Consider the following 16,805-nt stretch of genomic DNA (forward strand, 5'->3'; position numbering starts at 1 on the left):
TCAAATGTTTTATATGCAGAAGCTAGAGAGAAATCAGGAATTTTTTTTAAAAGGGGGAACCTCATTAAAATAGAAAGAGAACAGCAGAGTAGAAGAAGAGGAATGTGGGGGAGGGAAGAGGGACAGGAAAGTGGAGGTAATAGTAGAATTAAATTAACCCAACTACGTCATATGCATGTATAAATATATCACAACAAATTCCACTTCATGTGTAACTAAAATACACCAATTTAAAAAAAAATAAATTAATAGAAGGAAGACCAAAAGAGTAGAAGAAGGGATCAGGAGAGGGAGGAAGGCAGGAAGGGTATAATACTAAGGACTGAAATGGAGCAAATGATGTCATATGCATTTATGAAAATATAAAGATGAACCTTAAATTATGTTCAACTATAATGCAGTAATTAAAAATAAAATAAAAATATATTTTTAAAACGTTAGATCTGTTTCATTGCTATCAGAAATCTCAGCTTGATTAGATTGCAGATCCCATTGTCAACTCCAGAAAGTCTTAGTCAGAAAGGAATAAAGATTGACATTACACTGGTTTCTTGAACTAATAAATCATTCTCCTTTGCCTTAGTGCTTAGAGGAACTCTTCTGCTTCTGATACAGTGATTATGTATTTCTCAAGATGAACAATCATGAAGGGTTTCTGATCTAGGCTTAGGCTATGTGAGAAACTTCCACAAAGCAATGCTTATCAGAGTTTTTCTTAGTCTGCCTTAGTTCAGTGAATAGATCTCACTAGGTTTTTGAGCAGGTTCATCTGTTCCTCAGCACACAGTACAATCAAATATGAAGGAACTACAATTACCACTAGGCGAATGAGGCTTCTCAAAGCCTTTGTGTTCTGCTGTTTGTTCAATCTTCATTATTGAACAGTTTGATGCCAGTTTGGAAGATGACCTATGACTAGGTAAAACAGTCACTGGCATACAGCAGGTATTCAAATAATATTGTAATGAATACATTAGAAAATGAGCATTCATTAAGTAAATCTTCAGTGGAGTTTCAGTTGTTTTGCCAAATAGTAACTATGAGCCAAAGTTCTGGATGTATACTGTTGGTCAGTATAAATTCACCTGGCACCTAGGGCTATGCCACAGGTCCAAGCATCTGGCCAAACTCCAGACTCATTTCCAATTTCCCCTAGACATCTCCCCTTGGATTTCCCACAAGCATCTCAAACTCCACTGGTCCATAGCCAAATTCATCATCTCTACCCCTGTTTCTACCCTGGTGATGACTCCGTATCATTATCTGAGCATCACCTGAGACTCCTCCTTCTTTACCCCGACACCCAATGGCTTGCCCATTCCTATTGCTTTTACTGTCATACATTTCTCAAAGCTGTCCTCTCTTCCTGAATTCCCCATATTCTAACTTAGTTCAGGCCCTAAGAGTCTTTCCCATAGACAACTTTATAGTCTTCTCATGGCTCTCCACACCCTGGGGCTTCTCTTATGATCTAACATCCCTTCCCCTGTCCCGGAACCTACTGACATGACACCAAATTAGGTCTTGTTTCTCCCTTCTTAAAACCCTTTCCTGGAGTCACATCACATCCACTAACCTAGAAGTAGAGTGACATGCAATTTACTGTCAAACCTGACCTTAGTGAGAGTGGAAGGCAGCACTGTTGATCATCATGTTGGGACTGTCCCAGGCAAACCTACACGTAAGGCCCCTTCCTTGTGGTCTCTCCTATCACACTCCCCACCTTCAGGGCTTTCATGCTACTGCAGTCATTTTACTGCTGTGGATAACCTAAGCTTGGCTGTCAGGAGTCAGACCAAGCCAGGGACATATCCACAATGCTGGGCCCAGGCTCCTGCCACAGCTGTGGCCAGTGCACTAATGAGGGAGGGGCTCCTCTCCCCCTTGAGTAATATACACACCACAGAACCAGCCATCACATTCTTACATTTGACAAGGGAGCTATGCTCTAAGGCAGAAGCAGCATCCAAGTGCAAGCTGAGCCCCAGTCTAGGATCCAAACTGAAAAGACAATGCTCCCACAGAGATAGAAGAGATATGGAGTTTATAAAATATATACTATATGTAGATACCATAGCACCTGAAATTTCAACATTAAAAGTTTATTCTCATGGATAAAACAGCTGTAGCATCTTTTAAAATATGCAAGCACACCTAAGAGGTTAGAGTACTAAGACATCATCACTGTCACTGTAGTGCAAATTAATCCATAAATTCTTTGTTCTTCCTTATTAGCAACTTCCTGGACAGCTGAGATCACTGGGCTTCTCACTGCACTAAACAGGAGGTGAAATTACCAAAGATAAACTCAGCCTGTTGCATAGGGTTGGTTCTGTATTGCAATAACCTAGTGAGAACTCATCACCAAAATGACTTGTCATTTCTTCCTTCTTATCACTAAAACTAAGAAATAAATACAATGAGAATATCCAGGTGTTTTATAGTATCAGGACAATTAAGAAAGATAACAACCCTAATAGCACTTAGTCCTAGAAAGTTAGTATAGATATCTTTAAAAAAAAAGTCAAATAATATTCAAGACATAGTCAGACCTGTCTAAACATGCATCTAAACATGCATGGCCTTAATTCTTTGGTCCCTGTAACATGAGGTAGAAAGGTAATTAGCACATTCAGAATCTCATCCACTCCTCATTCTGGCTTCCTTTCTCATTGCTGGGTTTCTTTCTATCACGGTTGGCCCATGTTCCATGTGCACCTATTAATAATGCTCTATAATACTGCAGTCATTTTATTTGACTGAGCCAAGAGCAGACTCATTTGCTCACAGATTCGCTATGTGCAAGATACTAAGCAAAACAAAAAGAGCCAAGGGCAGGTGGTCAACCCCCCAGCTGTCACCTGGATAATTTTCTGTATGTTCAAGTATCCCAGGTTCCTGCTAATTTAAATATTGCATTTAAAAGGGCATCATTTAATTCATTGAGACAAATACTGAAAAACTTTAACATTAAAACGATTCCTCCACATGAATATAAACAAGAATGGCTGGCTGAGAGGAATAGAGAAAACAATTCCTCTCACCAAATAATTAAATATCTACAAAATATGTTAAAAAATAACAAGTTGAAAACACCAGAGAAGAGTTAAAAACAGACACAAACTAGAGGAAATCTGACACTTGCAAGAAGGGTAAGAGTCACATTTATTGGGCTTTCCCCCAGATTATCCCCCAGTCAGGTTAAGAGAACAGAACCAAGCAGAAGGCACAGCTGTACTGGCTTCAGGAGTGAAATGACATAATTCAAAACTAACGATGATTGAGGAGGGAGATCCTAGAAAGGATGGGGCTGCAGAGTGAACTTCCACGTATGTGAACCTCTCATAAGCTGGGCCTGGGCAAGCAGGGAGACTCCAAGAGGTTCAGGAAAGTGTAAAAGCTAAAACACTAAAAAGACATGAGTTGAGATTTTATCTGCTTCCCATTGTAAGGGGAAGAGTTTGAAATTTGAGTTCCTCCAAGTCAAAAAGACTTAACATTTGGGATTTCCACTGAAACTCCAGATTGGCTACACTTTTTGAGTAAGCACTGTCCTAAGACTATGGAATCTGCCCTGGGACTAAAGTGAAAAAAGTGAAAGACTAAGGGACTAAGGGGAAAAAGTGAAACAGTCCAAGCCTTTAAATCCTCTACAATTTAAAGAGGATCAGCAAGCAACATAACTACCTGTCAGAAATACAGAATTTATAAATATAGAATACAGGAGGAAACCCATATAATCATCTCAATTAAGAAAAAGCATTTGTCAAAATGTAACAGTCCCTCTTAATTAAAAAAACAAAAACAAAAAACTGGAAAGAAACGTCCTTAATTGTGATAAAGGGAACCTATGAAATACATACAGCTAGCATCATACCTACTGATGAAAAACTAGTTCCTTTCTCTTAAGATTGAATATGAGATAAGAATAGGCCTCTGCCCTAAAGGCCTCAGGATTCAGTAAGGCATGAAAAACAAACAAAAATCATAAATATTAGGAATGAAAAAGATAATTATCTTTATTCATAGACAATGTGATTGTTTATATATAAAATCATAAGGTATCTACAAAAAATATCCTACTAGAATTAGTAAATTAATTTAATAAGGTACAAAACCAATATATAAAATGCAATTTTTATATGCTAGGAACAAACAACTTAAAAATAAAATTGTTAAATACCATTCATACTAGCATCAAAAAGCTTACAACAGTTAGGAATAAATTTTTAAAATATATGCAAGAACTCTACTGAAAATTATATAATATTGGTAATACTGATGGAATTGTTGAGTGACATTAAAGACCACTAGTAAACAAAGGGATATACCATGTTTATGGATATGAAGAAGCTTATACTTATTAAGATAACAGTTCTGCTCAAACTAATCTATAGATTCAATACAATTTCAATTTTGTGTGAGAATATACAAGCTGACTCTAAAACTGCCATCAAAACTTAAAATAGTGAGTATAGCTAAAATAATCAAAAAACAAATTAGGGCAAAGTTGGAGGACTCATACAATTTAACCTTAAGACTTCATGCAAAGAAATAGTAAGGAAGAATGTGGTACTGGTATAAGGATGGACAAATAAATAAATATACCCAAACAGATAACACAGAAGTAGACCCATATGTGTGTTTAGTTGATTTTCAACAAGGGTTCCAAGGTTATTCCATGCAAAATAATAATAATAATAAAGTCTTTCAACAAATGATGCTACAACAACTAGATTAGCATATAGAAAAAAATTTCAAATCCTCTGTTATATCACACAAAAATATTAATTTCAGGGTCATACAGACAAAAGATAAAAGCTAAAAAAAACTATAAGGTGAATATCTCTGTGACCCTATGATATACTTCATAGAGAGGACTCAAAATATACAAATGATGAAAGAAGAGATTAAATTGAACTTCATGGAAATTCATGAAAATTTAAAACTTCTCCTCAAACACACCACTAAGAAAATTAAAAAGCAAGCCACATACTCATCAGACAGGTTTCTCACAAAAGACTCATATCCAGAACACTTAAATAACCCCCACAAATCAATAATAAAATGACAAATTCAACTTTTAAAAAATACAACAAAAAAATTAGCACTTATAAACATATACAAATGACCAAAAAGCACATGAGAAAGTGTCCACTGTAATTTGCAAATGAAATGCAAATTAAAACCCAAAACACCATTTTATGCATATTAGAATGTCAAAAACTAAAAAGAATGATCACATCAAGTTTTGGTGAGGATATGGAGCACCTAGAACTCTCACACAATGCTACCAAGAGTATAATATCACAATTACTTCCAAAATCCATTTGTGAGTTTCATATAAAGTTCAATATATACCTGTTCTAATACCCAGCAATTTCACTCCTAGTTATGTACTTTAGAGAAATGAAAGTGTATGTTCACAAAAATGTACACATACAATGTATATACAGAAGCATAATTCATCACAGACAACAAAAGGGTAAATTCCAAAAGTTTACCAAAAGGAGAAAGAAAATAAATGGATGCTAATTTATAAAATGAAATTTTATAGAATTTTTTAAAATATTGATATGCACAATGATATGAATGAATCACAAAGAAATGATGATGAGTGAAAGAAACCAGACATAAAATGGAGCATGTGTTATAATTTCATTTGTATGAACTTCTAGAATAGGTAAAATTAATTTGTGGTACAAGAAAGCATTATACTTTCCAGGTGTGGCAGCACACACCTGCTTAGGGAGACCCTGTCTCAGAACCTCTGGGTTCAATTCCCAGTATCAAGAAAAAAGAAAAGAAAAAAATTATACTTATTGCTTTGGGCAGCAAGAGTGACTGATAAAGGGTATAGGGAATTCTTAGTAACAGAAATGTTCTGTATCTTGAATTGTGGAGCTGGTACCCAGTTGTGAGCATTTGTCAAAATTCAAGTTATTCACTTCTGATTTTTCATTTCATGACAGACAAATTTATCTCAATTTAAAAAACTGCTTTTAGTGGTGAGAAGAGGAAGGAACATTTAGTAGCAGGGGATGAGGTATGGAATTCCTTAGAGGATAAGAATAAAATAGGATTATATGCTGAGCGAGAAGAGCAACATTGGAGGCATCACAAAACCTGATCTCAAATTATACTGCAGAGCTGTAGTAACAATATCAGCATGGTATTGTCATCAAAACAGACAAGAAGGCCAATGGAATAGAATAAAAGAACAGAGACAACTCAAATAGTTACTGTTAACTGATACTCAACAAAGATGCCAAAAATACATATTGGAGATTTTTAACAATGGTGCTTGAAAAACTGGATGTCCATATGCAGAACCATGAAACTGGATCCCTATCTTTCATTCTGCACAACAGTCAAATCAAAGTGGATCAAAAATCTAGGAATTAGACCAGAAATTTGGCAACTGCTAGAAGAAAACAGGAGCAAGGGGCTGGGGTTATAGCTAAGCGGTAGAGCGCTTGCCTTGCATGTGTGAGGCACTGGGTTCGATCCTCAGCAACATAAAAATAAATAAATGAAGTAAAGAATGAATATATATATATCACACACAAAAACAGGATCAACACTCCAGCATACTGACATAGGCACTGACTTCCTTAACTAGACCCCTAAAGCCCAAGAAATAAAACCAAGAATCGATAAGTGGAAGAGCATTAAATTAAAAGCTCCCACACAGCAATGGAAACAATTAAGAACATGAAGAAAGAGCCCACAGTATGGGAGAAAATCTTTCCAGCTACAAAATTGATGGGGGATTAATATCCAAAATATAAAAAGAACTCAAAAACTTTAATGCTAAACACACCACACACACACACACACACACACACCAATCAATAAATAGGCAAAAGAACTAAATATACATTTTTCAAAAGAAGAAATGCAAATGGCCAACCAATATATACAAAAAAGTTCAACATTCCTAGCAATCAGGGAAGTGCAAATCAAATCTACATTGATATTTCATTTCTCTGCAGTTAGAATGGCAGTCATCAAGAATGAAAATATAATAAATGCTGGTAAGGATGTAAGGAAAAAGTACATTCATATATTGTTGGTAGGAGTACAAATAAGTACAACCACTTTGAAAAATAGTATGAAAATTGTCCAGAAGGCTAGGAATAGAACTACTATATGACTCAGCTATTCCAGTGTTTGGTATTTATCCAAAATAACTAAAATCAATATACTATAGTGATACAGGTACATCAATATTTATAACAGCTCAATTCACAAAAGTCAAACTGTGGAACCAGCCCAGGTGCCTGTCAACAGAAGAATGGATAAAGAAAATATGGTATATACACAATGGAGTTTTACTTAGCCATAAAGAAGAACAAAATTATGGCATCTGCTGGTAAATGGATGAAACTGGAGAACATAATATTAAGTAAAATAAACCAGACTAAACAAATCAAGGATTGGATTGTTTGGTCTCACATGAAGCAGGTGCAAAGTAAGGAGGGAAAAGGTGGGGAGAGATCTTGTGAAATAGAGGGGAGATGTGAAGAAGAGGAAGCATTCTGGGAAAGGAGGAGGGAAAGAGAAAGTGAGGAACTTTGGTATGAAATTGACCAGATTATGCTACGTACATATACCAACATAGCTCAGTGAGTTCCATCTTTATGCATATCTATAAATCACCAATTTTTTAAAATAATAATAATAAAAAGAAGGAAGACCAGTAGAGTAGAGCAAGGAGAACAGGGAGAGGTAGAAGGGGAGAGAAAGAAGAAGCATTTGGAGAATGAAATGGAGAAAATTATATTCCATACATGTATGATTATGTCGAAATGGACCTACTATTATGGGTACCTATAATGCACTAATAAGAACATGTTTACATTTCTTTCATACACATTCACAGGCAAACTAAAAGGTTGACACAAAACCAAAAATTCAAATTAGAGTTGAATAGGCATGAATCAAAAGAGGCAGTAAAACAATACTTAGCTAAGATGATGAGAAATAAAAACATAAACTTAGTGAGTATGTTAAACAAAACACAAGATTGCCATATTTAGCAAATGCCTTAATCCAGAAATCCAAACCAACAGAGTGTTGGACAACAAAGTCCAGCAGCCCAACTTAAGATGCTGCTATTTTTTAAAGTGTATTTTATAAAATGTCCCTTTAATAATTTCCATGATAAAAATTCCTACTCAGTATGAACTAAAATTACACAGATACCAGAAACCACGCAAAACGTATTCTTACCTTCAGTGAAACTTCCTGTGAGGGTTATTACCACAAATACTTTCCCCTCAGGCTCCAGATCCACCTAGAAAGAGAGAAAAAAATCCCATGAGTTATATTTTAATGTTAAAGTAATTTTTGAAAGCCTTAAATATTCTTTAAGGAAAGGTCTAAATGTATATATTATAACCATAAATAAAATCTAAATCTTTCATTAAATAGTCAAAGAACAAGGAAACCAGTAAAAACTCAAGTTATAAAGGTTGAAGAACAAATCTAAAACAAAACCTATGTTTTCTCAGAGCTTCCTTTCTCATGAATTTTATTATCTTCCATGTGTGGCTCTTTGTGATATAGAGAAGCACTCACCTTGGAAATCCTTTCAAGACATCTATAGTCCATGCTCACCTCTAGTAAGAGCAGCATTTTATTAAACGAGGTGGCAAATATATGAAATAGAGAAATAATTACAACATACAAGGTAAGGAACAAATGTGACAACAGCAAATCTTCAATTTTACAGAGTAAAAAAGTTTAAAGAGTCTGTTTCCATCAAATTCTAGTCAATCTTAAGGAAGCACAAGGGAAGGAGGTTCGGGAGCTTTTCATTTGCTTTCTTGGCTGGCTCATGGGAGTATCAACATCCCTTGAAGTTATTCGTTAGTTGAGATTTCAAGCCATGGATTCTGTAATCCAGACAGGCTGAAGCCTCCCCTGGTCCCATCCTCTATGCGTACTCCCATTACCCAGCATGGTGCCCAGGAAGAACAGTGCCCTGCAGATCTGCTCTGATTCCCATGTACCCAGGCCAGAAGGCTCTGCCCCCTTCCCACTGGATGCTAACCTCACTATCCACAAACACTTCAAAGCCATACAGTGTGAGTTGCTTGTGGGATCAAATACATACATTTACCCTAAAATAAATCTTAGATTCAACCCACAGCTCCATTTCTAACTTTGACCTTCCATATGAAAGAAAATGGTCAAAAGAAGCTGAGTGTGGACATGGGTGGTCATTTGGGGCATGTCAGTAAATTTAAATAAGCTGTAAATCACATGGTAGAGTAGAAAGCACCTGTACCAGACCAGCCCGTGGCCTCCAGGGTGACTCGGCCACAGCTGGATGAGATCCTTCACCACCCCTGGACTCCCTGTTCTCTGAGTGTCTGTGGTGCCATTATTCAGCATTTCTTTTTTATTATTATTAGTTCTAAATCAGTTAATTATACTTGTCAGTAGAAAGCTCTTTCATTCCATTCAGCATTTCTGATTTGACATCTATCACATAATCCTGAAGAATCTTAACAGTACAGATTACAGTTTTTATTGTACCCACAGGCAAACACAGACATTCCCAAGGCATTTTCTTGACTCTAGGTCACCACCACATATTTTTTAATTCTAATACCACACCCCAATTATATACTTCTTAAAGTAAAAGATGACTGTTTTGTACGGGCTTGGAAATATTCACCTCTGTACTATAAGTCTGTGCTTACCAATCTAACTTTCTTTGCATGAAATCTGTTCCCAGGAAGGTTACCACACTACAAAATACCTGTGTGTTCAAATAGACTACTTGCATCATGACTAATGCTAACTTACAATATGCCCTTAACTATCTTGACACCACTTGTGAACCTTCACAGAACAGTTCTGAAAATAGAGCTCTCTGGAGAGATGACTAAACAGGATGTCAGTCTCTAATTGTCTCTACTCTGCCTTGACTTGCTTCAAGTCAAAACCATGTTATTTTTAAAAGTCACTCCCTCATCTTCAATATAAAGGCCTGGCACCGAACACACATACACTCGACCTCACAACATAAACTACTGTTGGCACTGGGGCAGCTGCTGCCAGCCTGCAGACAGACTGCTGGGATGCCTCTGGCTAACCTGTAAACACCCTACAAAACTGCCCCAAGGGCCTGCAAAGGTGGCCACTCCAGCCGGAAGGGTCAGGAGCTACTCTGACAGCCAGTAGGAGATTCCACAACTCAGAATGAGGAGCTCTCCCACAGAGAAGAGGTCTGCTTCCTCACCATTTGGATGGCCAAGCCAGATTCAAATACTGTCGTCAAACCTTGTCCATCTGGGACAGATGTGATAAGATATAGGACCTTAGAATGCAGGTGACTCATCAGAGGGGCATTTAAAAAAAAAAAAACAGTCGGCTGTACACAACAGAGATTTTTAAGATGAAAAAGAATGAAAGATAAAAATATACCTCAGACATAAGGAAAAGAACACCATTCCCTGAAACTCTTACTCGCAGTTTGCTATACATGTATAAGAATGTACTGAGTTTTAATGTAAAAATGTGTTTCTTCCTTGCTCTGTCACAGAGAAAGATGTGGCTTTAGAGCCTATGTGCTCCATCTATACAGTGCTGATGTGCTGTTGTCATTTATTCATGGTGGTTGCTTGGATGCCCCAGTGACAGCCAACTGACAGCTGGCCTATTTCATTCCTCTATTCCATCAAAAGTTCTTTGTCTATGAGCAGAAACGCTAAGAAACTCACTGACCCTAGTGCTGTCCTCTACAGTTCTAATGAACACTCTCTAGCTAGCACAGCCATTCCAGCTTCTGCAAAGAGCACTTAAACTTTATTTGAGAACTATCCCTTCCTCGCATGTAGTCCAAATGGTTTAGTAGGAATTTTGCCTAAGCTCCAGAGTAGATATGCAACCTAGGCCCTGTCAATCAGGGCACTGAGTCCCTTCAGCTAGGATGACTGGCCTGGAGCTAGCACTTTCCCTTTATCTAGTTACTGGAATTCTATTTCCCTCCCTTCAGTAATGCCTGGTTCAGGTTTGGGCACAAAATCCAAGTAGATCCAATTAGGAATCCTGGATCTACAAAGAAGACACAAGATCTCAGTTCTGCTAAACTTCAGTCTGGAAGGTCATAAACTTGGGAGTGCATGGCACCCTTATTGTCACCACATTTACTTAGAGAATGAAGTCAAAAGGAAGGAGAGAGTTGGGAGACAGAGGGGACCAGGTCTTGATGATGTCACTCAATCCACAGGTCAGGCCATGCTGGATTCTTCTGGACTCTCAGTTATCTGAGCCCATACATTCCTCTTTCTTTGTTTTGGCTAGTTTGAGTAGGGTTTTCTATTGCTTGCACCCACAATAGGTCATATTGTCAGAAAAAGAGAATAAATAAAACATTTATCAATAATTACACATCCTCCCTGCATGCCACCCTCTGCAGTCTGCCTCTCTGCCTCCCTCCAGCACTGAAGCAACTCTGGTGTCCAGATCACAGCCTATTGTAGAATCCAAAGCTGGGTCCATCTTCATCACAGCTGATCCCTCCACAGTATCTGATCCTCTTGGTAGTTCCCTTCTTCATGACTCTCCCAGGTTCCTTGCTTCCAAGACACCACTCTTTCCTGGTCCTCCTCTTGCTCTTCTCTTTCTCTCAGGCTCTTCCAAGGACCTCTCTCTGCCTTTAAATCTTGCTGCTCTTCAAGCCTCTTTTTCTTTCCATTGGAAGATTTGAACCCATGATTGCAACATCTACCTGAGATTTTTTTTTTTTATCTTTGGGGTAGAAGTGGGGCAAAGAAACATAGTAGAAGCTCCAAGAGCATGCAGCCTAAAGACAAGGGGCTGTGACAGAGTTATTTTGTAAGTCTCAACTTAGACCTCTCCTCCACACCTATATTTATGCTTTCTCTGAAAAACTCCATTTCAACATGCCTTCTTCCATTGCCAACCCCACCACTTAACCAAAAGCCCACACTGGAAGCTTGGGCTCCTCAACATCAAGTCTACTTTCAAAATCCTTCCTAAATCCACCCTTCCCTCTCCATTCCTATTGCCATGCTCATCTAGATTACTGCTGCCACTGTGATGTTTCAAAAATTAAAACCTGACCATGTGGATTCCCTCATTTAGAATCCATCACTGTTTCTATTTATTTCCACTATATAGTATAAACTCTTTAGCATACAACATAGTCCTAGATACCATGCCCCTTCCGACCTTCCCGCCTCAGTTCCCCACAACAGCCCAAGCACATACAACCAGTATCCTAGGTATGCACGCATTCTCTGTCTTTCTCTATTTTGTGGTATAGGAGCTTAAACCCAAGGCCTTGCACACGCTTGGAGAGTACTCTACCACTAAGCTACATGCATCCTCACCTCTTTTAATTCTTACACATGCTTTTTAACAAATGGATATCCACATGCAGAAAATCAAATTGTACTCCTACTCAGAAGATGTTTAAATATTAACTCAAAATCAATCAAGACTCAGATGTAATAGCTAAAACACACTTAGAAGAAAATAGGAGTAAACTTTTCTGACCTTGGACTAGACAATGACATTTTAGACAACACCCAAAAAATGATAAATTAAACTATATCAAAATTAAAACATTTGGGCTGGGGTTGTAGCTCAGTGGTAGAGCACTTGCCTAGCATGTGTGAGGCACTGGGATTGATCCTCAGCACCATATAAAAATAAATAAAATAAAATAAAGGTATTGTGTCCATCTACAACTAAAAAATAATTTTAAAAATTGAAAACATTTGTGCTACAAATGAAATTATCAACAAAGTAAAAAAACAATCCATAGGATTGGAGAAAACATTTGTAAATCACACATCTGATAAGGACTTGTTTCAGAATATGTAAAGAATTCTTACAACTCAATATATAAAGACAGCTCCATTTTAAAAATAGGCAAAAGATTTGAATAGACCCTTTTTCAACAAGATACACATCTGACCACTAAGCACATGAAAAATGCTCAGCATCTTTAGCATAAGAGAATGCTAATGAGATCATACTTCACACCCAGGAGGATGACTATAATAAAAAAGACAGACAGCACTGTGTGTTAGCAAGGATGTGGACATTTGAACCCTGTACATTGTTGTTGGGAATATAAATGATCAGCCACCTTGAACAATAGTTTGGCACCATATCAAAATATTAAGCACAGAGTTAGCATGCATCACCCAGCAATTCCACTCCAAATTTACCCAAAGAACTGAAAATATATGTTCATACAAAAACTTATACAAAAATGTTCACTGCAGCATTATTCATAATAGTCAAAAAATGGAAACAACCTAAATGTCCATCAATTAAAAAATTAAATTATGATTGTATCTATACAATGAAATATTCATCAATACAAATAAAGTACTGATATATGCAATAACATGGATGAATCTTGAAAACACTTTACTAAATAAGTCACAAAAATCCACCACTATATGATTCCATTTGTATGAAATGCTCTGATAAGGCAAAAAAAAAAAAAAAAAAAACTATAGTGAAAGAAAGAAAGTAGATTAGTGGTGGCTTTGGGCCAGAGGGACAAAGGGCAGTGGGGATTAACTGTTAATATCATTCCTTTTAAAGGAGATTAAAATGTTCTAAATTTTCTTTTTGGTCACATGGTAATATTATGTTTAATTGTTTGTGTTATATTTTTATTAATATATTTTTAATTGACAAACAATAATTGCATAAATTTATGGGGTCCTATGTGACATTTCAATACATGTATATAATGTGTAAGGTCAGATCAAGGTAACTGGCATATCCGTCACCTCAGGTATTTCTTTATATGGGAACATTCAAAATCTACTCTACTAGCTATTTTGAAATATATTCCATTAGTTGTTGTCAATCATATTTATCCCAAAGAATATGAGAAATAATTTCTCCTGTTCCTGTGAACCATCCTCTTGACATTCCTCCCCATCCCCCACCCCATTTTAAAAATGGGAAAAGAATTTGAATAGACCCTTTTTCAACAAGATACACATCTGACCACTAAGCACATGAAAAAATGCCCAGTCTCTGGCAACCACTGTTCTATTTTCTGCTTTTTTGAGATCAACTTAACTTCTACATATTAGTGAGAACCTGAAGCATTTGTCTTTTAGTGCCTGACTTATCTCACGTAGCATAATATCCTCCAGTTCCATCCATGTGCTACAAATGACAAAATTTTATTGTTTCTTATGATTGAATAATATTCAACATTACACTGTGTACATATAGATTTTCCTTATTCATGTATTCACTGACGGACACTAAGGCTGATTCCATATCTTGGTTATAAATAGTGCTTTAATACACACACAAGTTAATACACGTGCTCTTCAACATACTGATTTCATTTCCTCTGGATATATATACCCCAAAGTAAAGTTTGCTAGATCATATGGTAGTTCTATTTTTAGGGTTTTTTTTTTTTTTGAGGAACCTCCATAATGCCTGTACTATTTTACATTCCCACCAACAGTGTATGACAGTTCCCCTTTCTCCACAATCTTTTTTCAAAATACTTTTTAGTTGTTCTAATTAGTTATACATGACAGACTGCATGTTGACACATTATACATAAATGGAGTATAACTTCTCATTCGTCTGGTTATACATGATATAGTTACACAGGTCATGTAATCATACATGCACATAGGGTAATAAGGTCTGATTCCATTCAACTATCATTCTTACCCCCATACCCCCTTCCCTCCCTTCACTTCCCTCTGTCTAGTCCAAAATACCTCTATTCCCCACCCCCACCCCATTGTGAATTAGCATCTGCATATCAGAGAAAACATTCAACCTTTGGTTCTTTGGGATTGGCTTATTTTGCTTAGCATAATATTCTCCAGTCCCTTCCTTTTACTGGCAAATGCCATAATTGCATTCTTCTTTAAGGTGAATAATATTCCATTCTGTATAAATATATACCACAGTTCTTTATCCATCCATCTGTTGAAGGGCACCTAGGTTGGTTTGCTATTATGAATTGAGCTGCTACAAACATTGATGTGGCTGTGTTACTATAGTAGATGATTTGAAGTCCTCTGGGTATAAACCTAGGAGTGGGATAATGGGCCAAAGAGTGGTTCCATTCCATGTTTTCTTAGAAATCTCCATAGTGCTTTCCAGAGTGGTTGCACCAATTTGCAATCCCACTGGCAATATATGAGTGTTTTCCCCACATCCTCACCAACATTTATTGTTGCTTGTATTCTTGATGATTGCCATTCTAACTGGAATGATAAGGAATCTCAGCATTGTTTTGATTTGCATTTCTCTAATTGCTAGAGATCCATTTATTGACCAGGTTATTTGGGTTTTTGGTGTTAATTTTTTTTTTTTTGAGTTCTTTAAATATCCTGGAGATTAATGCTCTATCTATTTCTCTACAATCTTACCAACATTTGTTGTTGTTTTTTTTAATAATAACCATCTAACTGGGGTCAGATGGTATTTCATTGTGGTTTTGAATTGCATTTCCCTGATGATTAGTAATGTTGACCATGTTTTTAATATGTTGTTGGCCATTTGTATATCTTCTTTTGAGAAATGTCTATTCAGGTCATTGATCTATTTCTTAATCAAATTGTTTGTTTTGCTGCTAAGTTCTTTGAGTATATTATATACTCTAGAAATTAACCCCTTGTGGGCAGAACATATTTTCTCTCATTCTGAAGCCTATCTCTTCCCTTTGTTGATTATTTCCTTTGCTGTGCAGAAGATTTCTAAATTGATGTAAAACCGTTTATCAATTTTTGCTTTTGTTGCCTGAATTTGGGGGATTATATTAAAAAAAAATTCCCAGACCAATGTCCTAAAACATTTCCCCCATGTTTTCCTCTAATAATTTCAGTCTGTACATTTATGTTTTGGATTTGTTTGCCTCTTGGTGTGTGCTCTGCTTGGGAAGCTTCTAGATCTTCCATTACCTACCTATCCATTCATTCACACCTTCACTAAATGACTCCCAAGATTAGAACCACTACCAGGTAACAGGGTCTAGTTTCTTTCTTCTGCATCCATACCCACTTTTCCTAGCACCATTCATTGAAGAGACTTTCCCTGCTCCAATGTATATACTTGCTTTATTGAAAATCAGTTGACTGCAAATACATGGATTCTAAACTTTCATTTTTTAACTATGCATCATTTATTGCATATCAATAATATCTCATTTTTTAAAAAGATAAAAACCTCTTGATAAGCGTGATGGGAGTAATTTGTCTCCATATTTCACCAAAACAAATAGCACCAGTAGTCCTTTGCCTTGTGCTCTTTCTTTCACCCTCTACCCATCAGAAAATCTGTCCATTCACATGGTTTCAGCTCTCTGGGTTTTTAAAATTCTATTTCTCATATTCTGTACTTTGATCCTGGAAGATCAACCCAGAGCCTGGCTTGCAGCAACCCCTGGGGAAAGCATTTCATGGCTAGATGATTCCTAACGTGCATCTTCATTGCAATCTGTCCCTTGAGTTTGAGTCCCAAGTAACCTCCTCTTTGATTAAGAAGCAATCATTTTGCACCCATATGAATCAATGCTGCCTCAAGTGTTACACCTCTTATGGAGCTTTACCCTCTGCATGTGGCCAAATAACAGCAACACCACAGGAGACCTGGGCCCTAGCGCTAACTCCATCCTATCTGGTCTGACTCTGGGCAACCCTTTAGCCTCTCTGTAGCATGGAATCATGGGAGAGGAATGTTAAGTATATAGACCTCCAGCTCCACCAACAATATGCTGATTTCAAAATTTTTGGAGAAAGTAGGGGAGAAGCATCTGC

At 36.9% G+C, this 16,805-nt stretch overlaps 1 protein-coding gene across 1 annotated transcript in view; it reads right to left on the bottom strand.

Moving 5' to 3' along the window:
* The window catches only part of Prkch (protein kinase C eta), a 214,404-nt gene that overhangs the window by 141,190 nt on the left and 56,409 nt on the right, over positions 1 to 16,805 (bottom strand). The window contains exon 2 of the mRNA XM_046461187.1: positions 8,236 to 8,299. Within this exon, the coding sequence (XP_046317143.1) occupies positions 8,236 to 8,299 (64 nt within the window). The remainder of the gene's footprint in view (positions 1 to 8,235; positions 8,300 to 16,805) is intronic.

Source organism: Marmota monax, unplaced genomic scaffold, assembly GCF_021218885.2.
Source record: "Marmota monax isolate L192 unplaced genomic scaffold, Marmota_monax_Labrador192_F-V1.1 WCK01_AAM20220418_F8-fsc00001, whole genome shotgun sequence".
NCBI classification, from domain to species: Eukaryota; Metazoa; Chordata; class Mammalia; order Rodentia; family Sciuridae; genus Marmota; species Marmota monax.